This window comes from Acanthisitta chloris, unplaced genomic scaffold (assembly GCF_000695815.1).
Source record: "Acanthisitta chloris isolate BGI_N310 unplaced genomic scaffold, ASM69581v1 scaffold34885, whole genome shotgun sequence".
Classification (NCBI taxonomy): Eukaryota; Metazoa; Chordata; class Aves; order Passeriformes; family Acanthisittidae; genus Acanthisitta; species Acanthisitta chloris.
This window is the reverse complement of record NW_008672707.1, coordinates 1-20,671: the sequence shown is the minus strand read 5'-3', so window position 1 is coordinate 20,671 and position 20,671 is coordinate 1. Positions and strand designations below refer to the sequence as shown.

Here is a 20,671-nt window from a genome sequence, read left to right as displayed (position 1 = left end):
AGGAATGCAAGCTCTGGACTTACAAACTCCACAAATCCTGAGCAAACTGACTACAGGCCTACATATGATAATACAAGCTTCCCCAAAGGAGTGGGTCTGTAATGACTTGAGCAAGACAGTCTTGCAGCTGTGCATGTTAGTGCAGCCAGGCACTGTCTGCTACCTGAGGAGTCCATTCAGGTGTACCTGTAGTGCTCCATGATGCCCAGGAGAAACACTGGTGTCAAAAACTGAAGATGGCTGTTGGCCTGATGCTTCACAGGTCACAGCAGGAGACATTTAGTCAAATGCCTCTTGGTCTAGACGAGATTTCTTCATGCGTAACAGCTAAGTAACGAGAAGTTTCTAACTGACTTCATGGGATTAGGAGAAGCTTCATAATCACACCAAACTACCTAGAAATGGTAATTTAGGTAGGGAATATACTGGTTTTCTTGCATCATCTGTTTAACCTTCTAAGGATTTGAACATGGTGTATTTTGCTTTCTCAGTTATACCAGCTAGAAATATGGTCAAGTTTTAACCTGCAGGTAAATTACTCTGAAAATACTGCACTTTCTTCCTAGATTTCTCTTTTAGGAGGTATAGTTTCCCTTATTTAATTATGAATTAAAATACACAGCAGCATTCATTCCAATAATTAGCACATGACTAATATTTGAACACAAGATCCTCAAAATTTGGTATGTTTCAAAGAACTTTTTTGATCGAGAGTGTGCAAGAGTATCATTTTTACACAGGGACTCAGAGGAATTACATGTTTGATTTTTTTTGCTGCCCTTGAAAAAACTCCGTTTCATCAGTTACATTCTGCAAACTTAAGATGCTGTGAGAACTGTGTCGGCAGACCAAATTCAGACTATTTCAGGGATGTCCTAGATGACATGGGCTTTTAGAATTAGTCTGAAAGTGCCAGTGACTGCAGATACTCCAGAACACGACTGGCCTTGTTCCAAACTGTGCCCCTCTCTCCCTGCAGGAGTACAGGATTTCAAGCTTTGAGCAGAGGCTGATGAATGAAATAGAATTTCGCCTTGAGCGTACACCAGTGGATGAATCAGATGACGAAGTTCAGCACGAGGAAATCCCTATGGGCAAATACATAGCACCTATCTTTGACAAGAGACTCAAGCATTTCCGGGTAATGGAAGGATCTGCTATTACATTCACCTGCAAAATTGTTGGAATACCTGTTCCCAAGGTAGGTCATTGTCACTGGTAGCAGAATAAAAACCAACTACCTACTATTCCCTATACCCCTCTCTGGAAAGTTTCACTCCTAAGAACATGGCTCTGTGGAAAGAGTTCTAAAACTAATAACTTCCAACTCACTTTCTAAATTAACAATGCCTGCTCTTGAGCATGTATCGGGCCTTGATAATATAGGGACTGCCTCACAACCATATGGCTTCAAGAGATACAGACCTCACAAACCCCCAGAAAGTTTACCACTCAGAAAGATGAGAACTGATCTGAGACAACCACTAATGTGCCTGTAGCCAAGAAAAGAGAATCTGACAGGCCCAGCTATGATAAGCAGCCCTCAGAGTTCAACCTGGGATCATTTTATTTCACATTGTAACTGATCTGCAAAGCTTATAATCCAAAATTTTTACTAGCTGTTGGTTCACTTATGTCATGTTCTTACCTATATTTTTTTAGCCACTATTCCACTACAGGGCAAGTGTTAAGTCACAGGCGGGGGGGTCTAATCACTGCAGGTATACTGGTTCAAGGATGGCAAGCAGATTTCAAAGAAAAACACACATTTCAAAATGAACAGAGAAGAAGATGGAACATGTTCTTTACATATTGATGCTGCTACTAATGATGATGATGGCAACTATACGATTATGGCTGCAAACCCACAAGTAAGGTGTTTTATTTTCCTTTGCAAAAATGCTTGTTTTGTCTTTTTCTAATATAGGTTCGTAGAAACACAGATTGGGCCACCTGGTCTGACACTGAGTGGTGACTGTATCACAAATCAGATGCTTCAGAGCACAGAAAAGGAAACCATGTAAAGAAGACTGATAAAACTACTCCCCTATTCTTACACATCAAGTCTAAATCATTAATGACATTTTTTCACATTAATAACTCCTGCCTCTGTCTTCTGCCCATCCCCTGTTGCTGGTAGATACCTTTTGAGATGCGGTGGCAAGGCAGACTCGACATTTCATGCAGAAAGAATAGAGCAAGGAGAAACAAAAAGTTACATCAAATTTGCAAGTGTTACCAAACACAATTATTCTTTATCTAGGATGCAAAGATGTGGATCTGGAAACACTCTGATCCCTCAATACCATTCTCCTTCACCCCATGTGCTAGTTTAATTGCTTATTTAGAAGTACATTCAAGCAGATCAGGCAACTTTTTCCAGTTTAAATCTTTCCTTTTTTTTCTGAATTACATTTCTTTACAGTTCTGTGTGACTGCATAAACAAATATGCCAGTACAAAGGCACTAGCAGGCAGTAGCTGTGGCAGGAATAAACAAGCAGGGACAGGCACTGCTGAAGCTGCTTCACACAGCAGCACTGCTGAACACATTGCCACAGCCTGGAAGAGCCTGAGAAAGACACTGCTCCAGAAACACAATGAAACCCCTGCTCCAACTGCACTCCACTGCAGGCTAAGAGCATTTGCTTTGGAAAAGTAATATTTACACTATAGTTCAGCTACTTTATAAAAATAAATCCTAATGCATTGTAAATGTTCAGTATTTATAAACTGAAATGAAACGAGCTATTAATTCTGTTTCCATTGTGATTTGCAGGGGAGAATCAGTTGTTCAGGCCACCTGATGGTTCAAAGTGTCCTTGTTCGGGGCCGAATACCAACAAGTCAGCCTCACAGGTGAAAGAAATAAGTCCTTCAGACCTTCTTTACGCTCCTGAGTGAAGTCATCCAAAATAACTGTGCACTCATTGAATTTTAGTCCTCAACCATAAAATGGAAATAACAGCAGCAGTTCCCTCCCAACAGGTCACTTCTGTATTGCACTACTTCTTAAGGTCATCCTCATACAGAGGGAAGTTTAAGTCTGATTTCATTTACCTGTGGCAGTGGAGCTAAAGGCAAGATGAAGTTCAGCCAAAAAGTAAAAAGTAGCAAGGGCCAGCTTGGGAATCCAAGGATACTACACCACACAGTCAACTTGATAATCTCTCTAAATTGAAAATACGTAGGAATTAAATTACAATCAGTCCATGCCTTTCTGCTCTTTTATGTAACTCAAGCTATCTCTTCATCCGTTCTCCCAATTTTTTAAGCATTAGGAAAAATGTTTGACTTCCAAAAAGACACGTGGTTTCTGTGTTGCAGAACACGGCCCCGGGTGCCAGAAGGGGACAAGGAGGCAGTTCAAGAACGCTTTTTCAGGCCATACTTTCTGCAGGCTCCAGGTGACATGGTAGCGCACGAAGGGCGACTTTGTAGATTGGATTGTAAGGTATTAACTGGTTCCTCTGTGCATTCTCACTTCCCCTACCTCTGTACATGGGTTGCTAGGTGTTTTCATGTTCTTTATTGCACACATGAACATTTTCCATTCAAGTTTTAATGCTTCATTTTTTAAAACTATTTCTTATTGCCATTATCTCTGAGCTGTTGCCAGGGATTTCTTTTGAACACATGCTTTATGGAATGAAGAACACAGAAAACACAACCCAAAACCAGAAGACTCACTTGCAAGGTTGTTTAAATTACTGGATATGTTCATTGTGTCCTTTAACAGTACAAACTCCAGAAGAGCATGAAACCACGAGAAAGAGAGGATTCGGCATGTTGTACTGTGCTCAAACAAACGTTTCCATTGTATTGGACTGAATTCCTTAAGATTAATATTCCCTGAAAAGAAGGCAGGCCCAGTTCATTTTATGCTTCCCCAGCATGTACAGATGCAGAAACATCCCCATTCACCAACTCAAATCCCAACATGAGAGTTGTCAGAGATTAGAGTACACGTAGTGAACTTCCTGTTACTGAACTCCTTTAAGAAATCATCTGCTCCAACATATTTTGGTAGCCTCTCTATGTCCCAGTAGCACAGCAAAGGTCGTAGTGCTGACCCCTTCCGTGCTCCAGATTGTCTCCCGCCCTGAAGAGAGTAGAAGCTCTGAAGCATGAGTTAAGGCCCTGAAGATGAACAAAATTCATTACTACTTATTCTATGGAGTCAAGTTTACTAGGGAGCATGACAAAGAATTTGGTTATTCCTAGCTCTGCTATCCTAGCTCTACTATCCTGGCAGAGCTTGTGAAACCTTAAAGCACGCGTGGTGTCTCACAACTCTGGAAGAGAGCAGTCCTCGTTCAGGCAATTTCTATTCCCTCCTTCTCTGGTTGGTAAAATATTGTTTGGAAAGCAGTTTTTTAGACATGAGTACTGCTGCCTATAATGGTTTTTAATATAATACAGTCTAATAATCTTCTAAAAATCTGACACTGTAGTGTTCTAAAGCATATCAGTTCAACAGCTACAACGTATTATAGCATTCTTCATCCAATTTTATGAAATACAATGTCCTTTGTATAGAACTCCTTTTCATCTCTATTCAGCTCTGCGGTGTTTTAGATCCAGGGTTTTGGTTTATACTCAGACAAAAAAAAGGAAAAGTAGCAGATTATTGGGAGTCTTTTGGGAATCTCATATTACCAAGTTTCTGCCTCAGAAAATCTTAGGCATTTCATGTATATTTTTCTCTTCTTGCTTGACTGTTTTCTGGTTTTCTCCCCTTTGGAACTATTCAGCAGACAAACAGAAGCTGAGAAATAATTTTTTAAAAGAAAAAATCTTTCTGCTCTAGATTTTGACCTGATTCAGATGGTATCTGAACAAAAGGCCTACCTATGACTTTACTAAACTCTATCTGTCAGTTGGACGTCAGTCTGTAGCTGTTTCACTGTCTGCTAGGTGAGTGGGTTACCAACTCCAGACCTGATGTGGCTCCTGAATGGCAAACCTGTACTACCAGACGGCACCCACAAGATACTGGTCAGAGAGACTGGAGTCCACTCTTTGCTCATCGACCCTCTCTCCCAAAACGATGCTGGAACTTACACTTGCCTTGCCACTAATAAAACAGGACAAAATTCATTTAGTCTGGAGCTCACTGTTGTAGGTAAGAAACATCAAAAAACTAGTCACAGTGACAAAGTTATTTGTGTGCACTTCTTCAACTTACCTGACGTAGTTTCCATACAGAGAAGTATAAATAAATAGCTAATGCACTGAGAGCAGGAGACTCCAACAGCTATAAAGCTCAGCTGATGGAGAGAAATGGACCTGCTGCTCAGCTGACAGGTGCACTCCTGTCACTGACAGAAAGCTGTAAGAATTCTGTCTCATCATCACCTTACCTCTCTCTCTTGTCTGGGCAAAATGACGTTCTTAATTTTCTCCCCAGAAAATGCTTAGGGTTTGAATTGACAATATATGAACTCCAGGGCAGGGGGCTGGGACTAGATGATCTGTAAGGTCCATTCCAATCTCCAGAATTCTATGATTCTTTGTTGAGGTCTCCTAGATTTCAGTCCAAATCTTACTAGTTTTTAAAATGTTTTAAAATAAAATAATGTAAATCTGAATGCTGCTCTCTAATAAAGTCTTACAAAATTCGAGACATTGAAATTCATAGATCTGGCATTAATTTCCTGCACTGGCAGTATGCTTAGACCCATTAGATATGCATACACTCCTTTATGAACTTCAGTTTTGCCTTTTATGTTCCCTTACAGAGGCTATGTCATGGCATTTCACTTTCCTTCCAATACCCTACTAAAAATTCACAATCTATTTTGATATCACAAGAATAATTTTTGATCATGTTCTTCCATACTGTTCAAAGTGAAACAAAGAATAAAACAGCTGCTGTTCAAAAACTGTTTTTCCAGCAAAGGAAGTAAAAAGAGCTCCTATGTTTCTGGAGAAGCTTCAGAACTGTGGTGTTCCAGAAGGGTATCCCATCAGATTAGAATGCAGAGTTGTGGGAATGCCACCCCCCATATTTTACTGGAAGAAGGATAATGAGACCATCCCATCCAACAGAGAGAGGATGAGGTAAAGTACTGTCATACCCCTGCTTGGAGTTTCTTGTGGCTGGACCAATTGTTTCCCTGAAAATTTGTGTGATAAATACAGAGAGTGGTGTTTGTAAAGCGACTTCTTTCACCCCCAAGAAGGTGTGAAAAGCTCGCTCCTCCATGAGGTGAACCATGGCAATTTGCTGGGTTCAGAACAAAGGCACGGAGCATGACACCCCACTGCTTCAGAGAGTGGGGACAGAGCTTTGGGGCCATAGGCCTGACAGAGCTGATGAGTCTCCTTATCAAAGATACCATGATACGGTATGTTAATGCATTTTAGCAACATATTCTCTCTGAACTATTTTTTCCTTGGTTTAGTTCTAACTACATATGAATTCAAACTCCGAACAGCTAGAACATGGTTCTGAGTGCCCCAGAGCATTGGGTAATAGAGAGTTTATCACATCAGATACAGAGACTGATAACAAAGTTGGTCACAAACAAAGCAAAGACTTTGATCCATGCTTGCAAAATCCAACAATGTTCAGGTTCAGCTCTTGCAAATACATCATAATTTTTTAGGTTTGGCAAAAGAAAAGCTGCTGAAATAATGTGCCTGGCTGTAATTAATGAGACATTAATTGCTTTCATTAATTTTTTAAGATTTCTACTTCAGTCTATATCTGATTTTTAGTATTTTATTTCACTTGGCTCCAGTTAACGATCCCTGAGATCAAGAAGGGCCACGCGTTCCTTGCCTCTCGGGACGTCGGCTGGCTCTGCCGCAGCTCCTGTTCCGGATGCACACCTCCCACGGGGGAAAGCTTACTTGGAAAGCTCTTTCAGTGGTCTCCTTGCCCTCACTCAGAGACCACTGTCCCTCTCCAAGAAGCCCACCTGACTTTGATCTTCTATAGCCTGTGTTCTTTATTCCTCTGCCTCTAGGCAGATTGCTGAAGGATTTACCTCAAGTACTGGTACTTTCATAGGAATCATAGTTACACACATGCTAACACTGCAGTTAATGTAAAATGAAAAACTCTCCTAAAATACCTCGTTTCCAGCTGTTTCACAAAAGCTTAGAAGACAAGTTTTCGCTTCACCTCAGCAGAGGAATGACAGTTGTACAAGTGTTCTTGGTGTTCTGTTACGTTACTCTTCCAGCTTCTGAACTGGGAAATAATACAGTATGACTGTGCCACAGCTTTGCATGGGTTTAGTTCATTGGAGGTCAATAAATAACTCCAGCATTAATACATACAGAGCAGCAGCAATTCAGCTCCCACTGTCACACCATGGCTGTGCACAACAGAGAGGATCCAGAACGGATTTCAGCTACTCTGCTCGTTGTTCGAGGCCATACTAAAACCAAATCTATTGACTATAAATGTCTCGGACTGCTCATTTTTTGAGAACAGTAATTATATCTATTCAATATATTTTCAGATCTCGAAGTTGATATGCTCTAATTCCCAAACACTTGTTTTCCCAGCATGCATCAAGATACCACAGGGTATGTCTGCCTCCTCATCCAGCCTGCCAAGAAAGCAGATGCTGGCTGGTACACCCTGTCTGCCAAGAACGAAGCTGGTATTGTCTCTTGTACTGCTCGGCTTGACATATACGGTAGGTACTGGAGAGGACATAAAACAAACCTGAATTTATTTTCTTTGACTGATCCCAGCCCTCACCCCCTTCCTCGTCCGTAAATTCCTGCTTTTGACATGGATTAGAAATGAGTGTCACAGCATGGCCACAGCTTTATAAGGCCCTCACAAGGAGGTATAATGATACAGCTAAATGGCCACATTAGCTCTGCTGCATCAGTTTAAAGGCAGCAAGGTAAAAAAAAACCAAAACAGAGGAGTAGAGAACAATATTCTCTGCTCCCATTTCCCACCTTCCAAATTCCCTAGAGATATAAGAATACCATAAACAAGTGTTCAGTTTGAACCATAACTCTATTCCCTCTGACACGTGTCTGTGCCTCAGCCCTGACTTGAGAAGGAGCAATAAACTGCACAGGAGAGCAGCCCCTTTCTTCAACGGAGCATGTATGATGCAAGCCAAGCCTAATTGATGGAGGCTCATTTACATCTAATACATTTGTCTAGGACTAATGAGGCCCCAGCCCACTACAAGAACTACAGCACATCATTTAACTACTCTGTTATCTATGCAAGATGAAAGAGCTGAAGAGTTAAAGCAATTTATCTAGAGCAAGAGAGTACTTTGATCACTTATGCAGTATAATAAAACAGAAAAAATATTCCACAAACTGTTGGATTATAACTAGACACTCACAGGAAAAAAACCCCACCATGTTTTCAAATTTGTACTTCTAATTTTTATTTTGAAAACCACGTAATTATCTGGGATAACAAGTCACCAGTGCATCTCTGTCAGCTCCTGCCACCTTGAGGTGGCACAGCCACGGGAACGCAGGATCAGCAGGGGCTGGGGACAGACCCGGCCCAGGAGGTCACAGAGAATGGAAAAGAATTCCTTACGTATCTAAATGCTGAAAGACATAAATTTAGTTTTCATACGAAGGATTCTAGGCACAAACGAGAAAAATATGGAAAGCAAGAAATGCTTCCTGATTCCAACCATATTTTCCAAAATACCTAGGTCATACGCCAAAGTGAGTGACAGAATTAATTTTTCTGTGTGCTCTTTTGAGTGGGTGGGGTTGGGGGACTGAAAATGTGGTCTGATATTTGCAGTTCTGTGCACAAAGAAAAAATAATAATAAAAAAGGAATTCAAGTAGAAACAGATCAGGGGCTGCAAAAAAAAAGAAGGCTCTTCTTCAAATATTTCCAGATATACAGGGTCAAAATTCAGCACGGAAAGACATTTCCTATCAATGCCTAACATGTAGACTGTAGTCTCCCACACTAAAATACTCTTAGACTACTGGACCCTGAACTTCCACCCTTTCATTCTAACTGCTGACAGATATGTTTTCCTAATTCGGATGCAGACCTCCAAGTTTTGTATGAATACAGGCAAAGATAATTTTCCCTTTTCTGAAGTGCTTTAAGAATGACAACTGTTAGATATTATATAATAGCTAAATATTCTTACAAAATTGTAGTGGTATTTGTTCATATGGGAACATGTTGAATGTTACTTTTAAATTACTGAATATGTGCCTTTGGATTACATTTCTTTCTAGGAAATGTTACTAGTTGTAAGTAGTAAAGGGCAATAAAAATTGTAATTAATTCCTTTTCAAAATTCCCTATATTATTGCCGTGAAATTAAATAGCACCAAAAGAAGTATCAGCAAGAGAAGCCTCCAGAGGGGGAAGCAGTACAAAATCAGAGTCCTGTCCATCTCTGTTTGTGCTATCATATGTCTATAGTTCTGACTGCAAGATCTCTGGAGAAGGCTCCAAAGATTCAGTCGTTAAATTCTGGGCTTAGTGAAATCCATGTAAAAGCTGCCATTGAACTGAACAGGGATAGAGTTCTATCTGTAGACTTCAATAAAAATACCCAACGTAAAAACTTCATCAGTAATAATACTGGAAGGAACAGACCCTAAAACAGAGAACAGCAATGCTGTGCTCTCTTCAAGGACACTGAAGGCAAATTTTCAGGTGTGTGTGTATTGATTTCTGTTGTTTCATTGCAAACCTAATTAGAGGTTTATCCAGCCCATTCTGTTTCTGTTGCTTCAGCTCAGTGGCACCGTCAGATTCCACAACCACTGAAACTGAGAGGCGGTGGCAGCCGGTACGCCAACCTCGCCGGTCAGGGCCTTGACATCTTCTCTGCCTTTCCGGCCACTGAGAGCCCTATGCTGTTTCCATCCCCAACCCAAAAGCTGGTGGAGAGTGAAGAACTTTGAAAAGCAAACACTTGTTCCAATTACACCTGCAGAGATACCTGAACTGTGAAAAAATACTTTAAAAAAAAAAAAAAGAGGTACAAATCAAGATGCTCAAGGTTTACAAGCAACTTGTTTTTAATTAAGTGTACTGCTGCTGCCAGTGTTGCAAGTAATATATCGTACGAGACTTTCGCGTATTATTTTAATGCAGGATAATTGTGGTATGGAGTGTTGTGCAATAAATTCAGAACTGTGTAGTAAACATAATTTTCAGCACCTAAAAGCCAATACCACTTTTACTGCTTGAATTAAAGCTACTGCACTGTAGCTGCCATGGTAAGGATTGATGAGGATTAGCTGGAATACTGCCAGCGAAAACACTGACACCACAGTAACAACAATCCTGAATGAGGGTAAACAGCAAGACTTTGAATGTAATTCTAAAAACATGCCAAATAATCATAAAGCACAAGTTAAAGGGAAAAGATGTAATTCATTTTTATATATGATTATTATGCCAGATAATCTTAGAATTTTTGAACTCCAGACTAGCTAAATATAGTATTTCAGGTAGGTACAGCTGCATACCCTAAATATTTATGTTTGTGTGTGTGTGTGCACTCCATGAACTGTGTGCTCATGGTGTAAGGGTTCATAAAGTAAGGTACAGGGCATGTGTACATGATGCTAACATAGGAAACCAAAATTCCTTTTGTTGGAAGCATGTTCTCCAGACCTCATAGCTGGAACTGTTTTCCAAATGTACTTCACACCTTTTTCTTTACCATGTTAGTGATCCTCCACTTTAACACAAACGACATCAAGCTTGTAACTTCATGGATTTTAAATATCAGTCTCTCTTCCCTATTTTTCAATCTGCATCTACCATCTAGTTAATTTTATTACCAACTGAAAAGGAATTATCATCATCAGTTAGGAAATGATCAGAAGTGTGGTGTCTGCTATAAAGACAGAAAATTCTCTTAATCTACGAAACTTAAGATGTTAAGCAATAGTTATGTGCAAAGAGCTAAAAAAACCCCACTGTAACTAATAGTAGTAATAAATAAGGCAAATTACTGGAAAAAAATCAACTGAAGGTGTTAAGGAACAGCACCTACTGATGAATTAAAATATATTTAGCATCTATACAGTTGCATTAATCCCTTCCAGCCCTTAGAATCCGTGAATATTTAAGATCTTTAAAGTACTGCTAACCCTCGCCTCGTTTTCAAGCAGTTCTTAGTGCTTTCAACATAGTTGGAGAATGTAACAAAGTCCTGATCAAAGTCACAGTAATGAAAAAAAGAACAGATATTTTCATTTTAGACCTTATTTGGGTCTTGTCAAATTTAAAAATGTAACTTAAAAAAACTACATATGCAAAGAAAACAATACGGAGTTATCTGAAGAGCAAAAGAATATGAGAGACTAAGAAAGAGAGACCCTTTCACTGGGTTTCCCACAATACAGCTTTTGTTGTCCCAGTTGTTGCTCATGTTGTACCTCCTCTTCTCTGGCAAACAAAATAAAACTAATTGCTATTGTAAGTGATGCATTGATTCAAGTGACTTCAGTTATGAGGTGCCCAATTTAAGACACTGTGGGTCTGATTTTCCAGGACAGAGAATCTACTGCTCCCCTTATCTTCACTCGTTTTTAGGATGGCTTAGGGATTCCAAAACTAAACCTAAACTGAGTCAGAATTGGGCAACCCAAATTTAAAAGTTTTCCTTATTAGTTACTACTCTTGAGAAAATAATCCAAGGAAAATTATTAGATTGTTTAATCCAGCGGTGTTGGGTAGTGGGAAGGTAGGAAATAAAGACATGAAAGATCGAACTCTACTCCCATCTACATCCCTGGTCTTCCTATATTTCATGCCAGAACTGAAGAGTAGATTTTGATCTACAGTATTGCAGGTTATATACTAGCCATTAGGCTTCATCCCCAGCACAGGTTCAGTCAGGAGATTGCCTGCTCCGAGTCCCCTGTGGCTCCCTTGCCTGGCTGTGAGTAAGGGGTTGGACCAGACTGACCTCCTGAGCTTTCTTCAGACCTAAATCACTCTGTGCTTCCTAAAGTATTTTACTTTCCACTGCCTGTCTGAATACCGTGTGTGGATTCAGTTATCTGCCAACTGAGTAGAAACTAAGAATTAAAGCAAGCACAAACTTTTCCTTTTTTACTGGGATATATCCCATTAGGCAAGTCCAGCCACAAGAGTGATCACTTGAATCAGAGTTCTTTGCACAGTTTTGAAGAAAGGAGTATTAGTGCTCACTATGGCAATTGTCTAGTTACAGTGCTAGAATCACACTGATCAGTATTACTGACAGCAGTAGCGGTTCTCAAATTCTGCAGCATCAGACCACACCCAAAAACTCAGCGCAATCTAAAATACAAAGTGCACAGTGCAAATATGTAAACCATATCTCTCCACCTTTTCTTTGCAATTTCAGTGGCATGTCTCCAAACCCGTATCATTAGAACTGACAAGCTGAGGATTAAGTGGTACAATTTGTTTTAAAATGTACATTCAGTTCTTAGGAAGTGGAAGGACAAGAAGTTACTGCTGAAAGACTTTTCCCGAAGATCTGTGTAAAATAGATTAATCCTTAGTCATTCAAGAAATAGCCTCAGAAAACTCACCGAGAGTTAGGCTACAGAAAGTGGATCGTCAAAATCTGTCAGCTGAACGATAACATTCTCTCCTGGACAGTATTTACTAGCAAAAGGATCAAACCCCATCACATTTTCCTACATGATACAGAAGTCAGTAATTTTAATTATTTTCAGGGCATCTGAGACAAACAAAATCAGAATCTGATCCCAAATAGTCTATAGTTGTTACATTTTGGGTTTTAAATGCTACAAGGCATTTCTCCCCTGCATATACTGAGCCCACAAAATTAGTCAGTAAAGGCAGCTGGTGTGAATGGGTGTCAGTACTGTTAACTAGTAGTACTGATGTGCTCGTTACAAAGAAGACTTGCTAGAAAAAGACACAAAAATTATGTTTGTGTCATTAAGTGCTAGAAAAGCCAATGGAAAAAGACTTGTGTAAGCAGCAGAGACAACACTGAGCTCCTGACCTGTAAAGGACAGCACTCCCTCACCTTACTGTGTCAAGCTGTGCTAGAGCCTGTGTCACTGTGTTTCTTTGTGAACAACTTGCCTGCTCTTTGCTGGTGTCTAACTGCATAACCCTTCACACTAACATGGCTTTTCATTCTCCTATCCAGGGCAGGCTACCACAGCAACAAAAATCAATGTTAGACCTTCCACTGATGTCACTGTTAGCTATTAACTTCCAAAAGTCCATGAAACCGCCACAAAGTGGAGCATAACACTGTATCAGAGCAATACAGAAATGCTCAGGTTTGTCACCTCTCCAGTGTTCACTGACCCCGAATCTTGTAGGTTTATTTAGTTTCCCATTCCCTCCTAGTCCTGGTTTTGTATACAATCAGAGGCACAGTATATTGCAAAGAGCACAAATGGCAAGTTCTATATTGCAATTCCCAATAGGAAAAGTTTTATCTTTGAAGTTTTGGTCCAGATTGATGCAAACTCAGCTGCAGCAGCATTGCACAGCAGTTTGCATTGACGTCGTTAGACTTGTTGACTTAAAACAGCCAGATTGAGTTCCTTTGCTCCCACGTGGAGGTGGAGCAGCTCTCCCCAGTGCCTCATGTCTGCTCGAGATGAGAGCACACACTGCAAATGTGCAAAGCCAAGTATTCATCCTCGTATGTAAACACTGCAAATCCCAACTGTGTGCAGTGACCACAGGTACCTCAAAGTAACAGCTCTGGAATATGAATTCTTTTAAGAACTGCGTTCCTAATGCTGCCAGGCTTAGAAACATTCATTTCTGGAAACTGTTTTCAAACCAAATGATTCACAAAAGGCCTAAAGAAATATATACACTATTACATATTGGAGAAGTGATTAATTGATAATCACCTCATTAATTCCAATACAAAGATGTTCACTTTGAGCCTTAAAATTCTAGTTTATATTTTTTCTTGATGAAAGTTGGTATTTTTTATTTTTGATCCAAAATCATTCTCACTGGGAAGATAAACATTAATGTCAGTTTTAAAGCATATTTTAAGTGCACATGACAGGAAAACCCAAACGCCTTTCTTGTTCAGTAATGTGTTTCCTTTCGTCTCACCTGAACTTAGACAAATAAATGCCTCAGCGTTGCATACAAGACTGTGTCCTTCACATGTTCAAGTAATTGTGAGAATGTGCAACAATGCCAGAAGTTTTCTCAGAACTTTGCTGGGACAGCTGATTAATGGAATCAGACTTTACATTATTTAGAAGAAAATAAGAAAATGCTGTCAAGTTATATACTAGCCGTGCTTCCAGCAGGTAGTTGTGAAATAAAGTTGCTGCCCTTTTAAACAATTCTTGCTGTCAGTTTCCTTTGGGTTTAAATTATGTCACCTTTTGCGGATAACCTCAGCCCTTTCACCAAAGTTTCAAAGAACAAGTGTTCTCAGGGGCATCAGAGCAGAAGTGAAGGAGTTTTCAGGGAACTTCGCATGTCTAAAAGGTCAATACACTTCCCACATTGTCAGCATCTTGGAGGATCAGTCTCCAAAGCCTGTGCTTAAGCATATGCTTCTGCCTAGAGTCTGCCACAGATGAACTCCATTGTGCCTCAAAAATTCACGCAGAACCTGTCTCCATCACTGGTTGCCTGGCCCAGACACTCCCCCAAACACCCCTTCGATAGGCCGAGACCAACGCTGCTCCAAGTTCCTCTTTGCTTCAGGGTCTGCTACAGAGGGCTGCCTCATTTTTTCAACCCTAGGCTGTGTATCCAGCACTTGAACAGCTGAAAATGGAATGAGAGACAATCAAACACACAAACCACACTGAAGTTCATTCGGCCCCATCTATGTCTTCAACTTGAATGATTGAGTACATTCTTTGTATAAAGGTCCACTAGTAGATTTGGAAATGGATTTTAAATGAGAAGCAGATGCAAACCCAGCACTTGAAGGAAGCCTGGATCTTATTGCTTGGATACAGAAGAGAACAGGACAAAAAAAAGAACAGGCCCCATATTTCTGGTAATGATCTTCCTTTCCTATGTAAGCATGTTTCTCCATTCCTACCTGATTTCTATGTACTTCTGTGCCTGCCAGGTCAGAGACAATGTTGCTAAGACCACTGCAGCTCAGCTATAGCTCCATGAGCTAAAGTGACTCCTGCATATTTTATCATTTCCTCTGAGCAGCACAAGCTGCTTTTATTAATGCCTTCAAGTACACTATAAAGAACCATTTATTACATAGTACAAAGAAATCTTGAGCCATATGTGCTGTGAATTTAAGTGGAGTTCTCCATTTTTATCAGTGGGAATTCTGTTCAGAAACTGAACATCCTTTATGATCACACAGTCCACCAGTAGCAGGCAACAAGGGTTTGAAAAGAAATGGAAAAATACTGACTATTCTGAAATTCTAGAAAAAAATTCCCATGCACCCCAGGCTGCAGGAAGCCAGTCAAAACTGAACCTCTGATTCCCTGGAGTTACACATGCAGACATTTAAAGCAAATTCTGTATAAGACATATTGCATACTAATTTCTGTATGAATGAAAACAGAATTAGAAATTAGGAAAAAAAATCAGTAGGCAATATTACAATCTAGTCTTTAGTAGAAAATATGTTTAAATAATGGTTTGGGTTTTGGAAAGCCACATTTTCTTGACATGTAATCTAAAATGTACAGCTTTTTTTTTTTTAAAGTCTCCAAGTACCAGGTGAAATCCATGTTTATTACAAAGTAATAGAGCAAACACTGGACTGCTTCTTCCAAGAATAAACATGTCTTTATCCTCAGTCCCTTTGGTTTTTAACCTGGATATTTTGTAGAAATAGAAGAGTTTGGAACAAAAAGCAGCTGTTCTGTCAGTTCTTATTGAACGCTAAAAATTTAGGTAAATTTCACTACTGAATGACAGAAAACTGCATCCATATTGCTTAGCTCAAGTAACTGGAAACTCAAGTATAAGGGTACCCACATTAAGGCAAAAGTCTCCTTCGTAAAACAAAAAATTTGCCTGGAAATCGTATTTTTTAAACATTTGTGCCTAGTGAATCACATCACAGGAAGGACTTCCACAAAGATTTCAGAAGGGAAGTTTACTGAACAAGGTAGAGGAAACTCAGCTAAACCCTAAAATACCATCTGTCCCCAGGGGAGGAAACTGCAATGTCATTGGCTTGACAAGTCTATAACTGAGGTTAGTAACATTTCAGTTTTCAGAGTTGGTACTGTAGCATCATTGCAGAATTCCAGTCAAGACCTGAGTTTTGCCACGTATATATGTATAGTAAAACAGAGTGAGCCCTAAACAGCTTATAAATGGTGAGATAAAAAGCAGAAACCTAAATAATTGGAACAAAATAGAGTTGTAAGACACACTAATATATATCCATTGATGACCTCAATACTCAGACTGGAAGAAATCACTGACTTTTGTTACTAACACACATTTTGGGAATGTGCTACCCTAACTCTGCTTTCAGCTACTGAAAAGTCACTGGAGTTGAAAACATCCCACTAGTTTCTAGTTCAAAAATAACTCTGAGCATGTCAAAACAGGGTGATATAATTCAAAGAATCACAGAAGTAGAGTACCTATAGCTACTTAAAACAAAAAACCCTGCAGAAAAACCTGCCAGAGGGACAGAGGTTAATTTCCCACAAACGGTTCACATTAGAATTTCACACTGAATTTCAATAGTGAAACTTGTATGTGTGTAGAATGCAACAGATATTTAATGAAGCAAACATCCCCAATAATGTGTTTCTAGAATCACAGTGTACTGATAGCACAAACAGAAGTATTTCAGGTTTGCACTGGTGTTCGGTGGGACAAAAAATCATGAGCAGACAAAACTCAGACACTAAGAACATACCAAGCTCAGAGCATCTAAGCTTTGCTTCATTTGAAGACCTAATAGAAGCAATAATTACCTAAGCCCAGTACAGAGGCAGCTCACAGCCATCACCTGACAAGCACTGAACAGTCATCAGGGAACAATTATTTGGGAACAATAATCAAACCCTAGTTGAACAGCCAAGTTTACATTTCACAAAGTGTCACTGAAGTATTTGTACAGGAAAGCTATGAAAATAAAGCAATGACTTGCTGAGCAGGTGCTGCATTTGAGAGGTCCCAATCACCAGGGATACTTTCTGCTTTTCAGACTGCCTTCAGAAAGAGTTTTTTATGGTTGAACTTTCCCAACGCACCGATTCACTCTCCCAAAAGCACTGACAGACCAACAGACAGAGAGCAGTCTACACACTATAAATAATTTGTGCTGCTGCCTTCAATGCTACAGGAAATTGGAAATCCCAACTCCCAGCTCAACACTGCATCTTCCCAAGAAACAAAAATTATATAAACCCACAATTTTCCCACTAGCAATATGACTAATTATTATAAAGGGATCAATAAACATTCACCTTCCACTGGCACAAGCAAATCTGTGAGAATGGGGATTATAATCTTTTCATATTGCTCGACAGCAGAGACTGATACTATGACCTAATTTACAAGTGTTCACAACCTGTGTACTGCTCCAAAGTGCTTTTTAGGACTTCAGTTTCAATTCTTAATAATCTTTGGTAACATGAGCACAGGTATTTTATGTTTTGTGTTGGCCTGTTCCTCATTATGTGAGCTTACTGTCATCTAATCATTCACCCATTATTTTTTTTACTGTATCTAGGATCATATGCAGTTGGCAGTAAAACACAATTCTGTATGGAAGAAGCAAAATTGGAAGAGAAATGGATGTTAAGTATTTTTACATGAATGACACACAAACTGCAATGTCCTGTCCCACAAAACCAAATCATATGTCAGTAGTGAAGAAACACATCAGTCCTGTTCTGGTATTTATCCTCTCATACTGCATTCCCCTTCCCAGGTTTAGGCTGTCTTTCACTAAACCAAGTTTTCCATGTCATATAATCACATGATTTATTTGCAATCTCTTCCCACTTCAGCATGGAAAACCCACTCCTGTGCTAGCAGTGCAGGTGAGACAGTGTCTGCCTAGAGTTTACAGCTAATAAATCAGGGTAAAATACACATCATTTAAGTATTAAAGGATTGCATTAGTTCTTATTGCCTACATAAACTTGCCACTTAATGATGAGTAATATTCAAACAGTCTTAACTTGACGATATGATGGAGACCAGTTAATTCAATTCTCTGAGTAACATGACTTCATATTCCCAGAAGGCTGAACCTGCTTCCTGCTTGCTGATAAAGATCTAATGTAATTCACAAGAAGCAAAGGCCCACGTTTTAATGATTAAGACTATTAATTACCTTCAGTGAGGCTAACAATAAATTAAAAAAGAAATTCCCAAATGCCAGAGTTTAAAGGAGAGAGTTGCTCAGAATATCCAGCGCCTCTATCCTGAAAGTGTCCCAGCAGCTTTCATGCCAAGAGCCACCCAAGTCCCACCCCAGGAACAGTGACGAGACGTCAGTAAGGGTTCTGGGACAACACAGACAGTGTGGTCAGGCCTTTGTACATAACTGCTCCTGCAGCAGAGCTCCTCTCCCCCAAAACAGGGCCTAGTAATGCTTTTGTTATTCTCTGAGAGCTGCTTAATTGTTGAAAATAACTCCTAGCAAAGCTATTCATTTGCCATTTGAAAGAATTGTAAAATATAAGACATGGCAGCAGCCAGCAGGGAACCCACCAGCCCTCCCTGCTGGAAGCCCACTAACAGCTGTTGTGGGACAGCAGCTCCTTTTCTCCTTCTCCCCCATGGCTAACACTAGTGAGGGCTTGTTCCCTGAGGCTCCCCACAGCAGCACCAGCAGAGACACCCTTCAGCTTCACAGCCTGCTGCCAGCACAAAAGGCATCAACAGCTGAACTCCTGCAGACCTACACCCTGTTACAAACACATCTGCTTCCCCAGCCATCCTGCTCCTACGCATTTTTTCAGCTTCCCAAGCTCCTTTCCTCCTCTGCCTTCTCTACCCAGATCCCTCTATCCCCCATAAGTGACAGTAGCAAGCAAACAAAGGGCCATTCAGCATATCACCAGGGCTAAAAGGAACTCAACTGCTATGCAAGAATGCTCAATCGTTTTTTCCACTCTTATTTTTAAAGGCTGTTTTCCAGAAAGTGCATAACACACACTCCAAGTGTCATTTGCTAGTTGGTTCTTCTGCACATTAAACTGCCAGGACTGTGATAAAAGTAGTATAACATTTGGGGGAGAAAATCCACCAGTAAATAATTCCTAGAGTAGGAATTTCAGGTAGTTGGTGAGGACATAGCATAGAAAACACTTTATTTATGATTCACAAAATCTGTTATTGTTTCCAGATAACATAAGATCAAAAAATAAAATCCAATCATTTAAAGTTGACAAAAATCTAGACGCTTGGATTATTTTCTTGCAAGCATTCGCATTTATCGTATATAATCACATATGCTTATACAGCCACTGAAAATAAAACATTCCCTCCATGACTTCAAACTAGCTCTTTCTCGAGCATACAAGAGACACCATAAATTGGATTAAAGTAAACCTACACACCCTTGGAACCTGTATGTCAAACTTACAAAGTTTAAGAAACTTAGTTCTCTGAGGACTAGAACGCCAGTACATTATAAAACTTTTTCCATGGGAGCCATTTATGTGAAAACAAACAAAAGATTAAATTTAAAGCTGACATAAAAAGAAAAACATGGAATGAAGTTCATTCCTGGGGTTATTCCGTTCAGGTCAACTTGTTTTCTTGGGTTACACCACAGGTTACACCACAGGTCAACCTGTCCCATGATCTGTAGAAATATTGTCATGATTCATCACAGTAAAAGAAAACACGAAAGCTTATTTAATAAAAGAATCAAATTAACTAGATGAACTAGGAAACAACAGTCAGAAAGATTTCAAATTAAAAGCATACTTTCCAGCAGCATTAAATAAATTCAATTTTCTTAAATGCGTTTTGATTTTAAGTGCTCAAAGCAAATTTATTTTGTCGAATTAGTGTAAGATGCGAACAAGAATGAGCTGTTATAATGCCAATATTACCTTAGTCAAGCAGATTAACTCTCGCTAATTATTAAATTACACATCTGGCCTGCTGCAGTTCTAATTAGCTATTTGGAAGTGTTCAGAGCGATAGCCGAATATTCGCTGTGCGTAAGGATCGCTGTCCGCTGCCACTTTCTGTCCTGTGTAGTGGTGATAGCTCTCCGGGTGGAAGTGCTCACAGTGCAGGCTAATCCATTCTCTCTCAGTACTGTACCTCTCTGCTTCAGCAAGTATCCTGGTGAGAGCCATGATGTAACTCAGAGCCATCTGAAGGGTCTCATACTTGGACAGCTTCTTATCTTGACCCCACTGCGGAACGACCTTTCTCAGGCGATCGAAGGCCGTGTTCAGCCCCTGCATGCGTCTCCTCTCCCGGGCATTGGCAGCCAGTCTCCTCTTGGCAGCATTCTCCATTCTCTCTGAACTGCACTTCACAACGCAGCCTGCCCCACCTCTGCACTGGGGGTCTGATCCCACGCTGGAGTCCAAGGGATTGGCTTTACAGGTTTTCATACTTGATGCAGCTTCAGTTTCACACACACAAAGATTACTTTGCAAAAATGATGTATCTTAAAAAGTGGTAAGGAAAGCACTCGTCCCTGTGCACCTCTTCAATCTGTTTCCAGAAACCAGCGATGCAATGTTTTTCTTAGCTTCTGAAAAGAATAAAATAAAATAAAATAAAATAAA

General features: G+C 39.9%; 2 protein-coding genes across 2 annotated transcripts in view; one reads left to right on the top strand and one right to left on the bottom strand.

Annotated features, from left to right (window-relative positions):
- MYPN (myopalladin) overlaps nt 1–9,886 on the top strand; it is a gene marked incomplete at its 5' end in the record, with an annotated part of 35,018 nt that extends 25,132 nt beyond the window's left edge. Inside the window, 8 exons of the mRNA XM_009074626.1 lie at nt 980–1,201; nt 1,722–1,871; nt 2,779–2,858; nt 3,327–3,453; nt 4,917–5,124; nt 5,897–6,062; nt 7,521–7,654; nt 9,717–9,886. Of these exons, the coding sequence (XP_009072874.1) occupies nt 980–1,201; nt 1,722–1,871; nt 2,779–2,858; nt 3,327–3,453; nt 4,917–5,124; nt 5,897–6,062; nt 7,521–7,654; nt 9,717–9,886 (1,257 nt within the window). The remainder of the gene's footprint in view (nt 1–979; nt 1,202–1,721; nt 1,872–2,778; nt 2,859–3,326; nt 3,454–4,916; nt 5,125–5,896; nt 6,063–7,520; nt 7,655–9,716) is intronic.
- A 10,152-nt stretch (nt 9,887–20,038) lies between these two features.
- Nucleotides 20,039–20,494, bottom strand: ATOH7 (atonal homolog 7 (Drosophila)). Its single transcript, XM_009074625.1, has one exon. It carries the CDS (start codon nt 20,492–20,494, stop codon nt 20,039–20,041), a length of 456 nt encoding a protein of 151 aa, XP_009072873.1.
- Between the last annotated feature and the right edge of the window lie 177 nt (nt 20,495–20,671).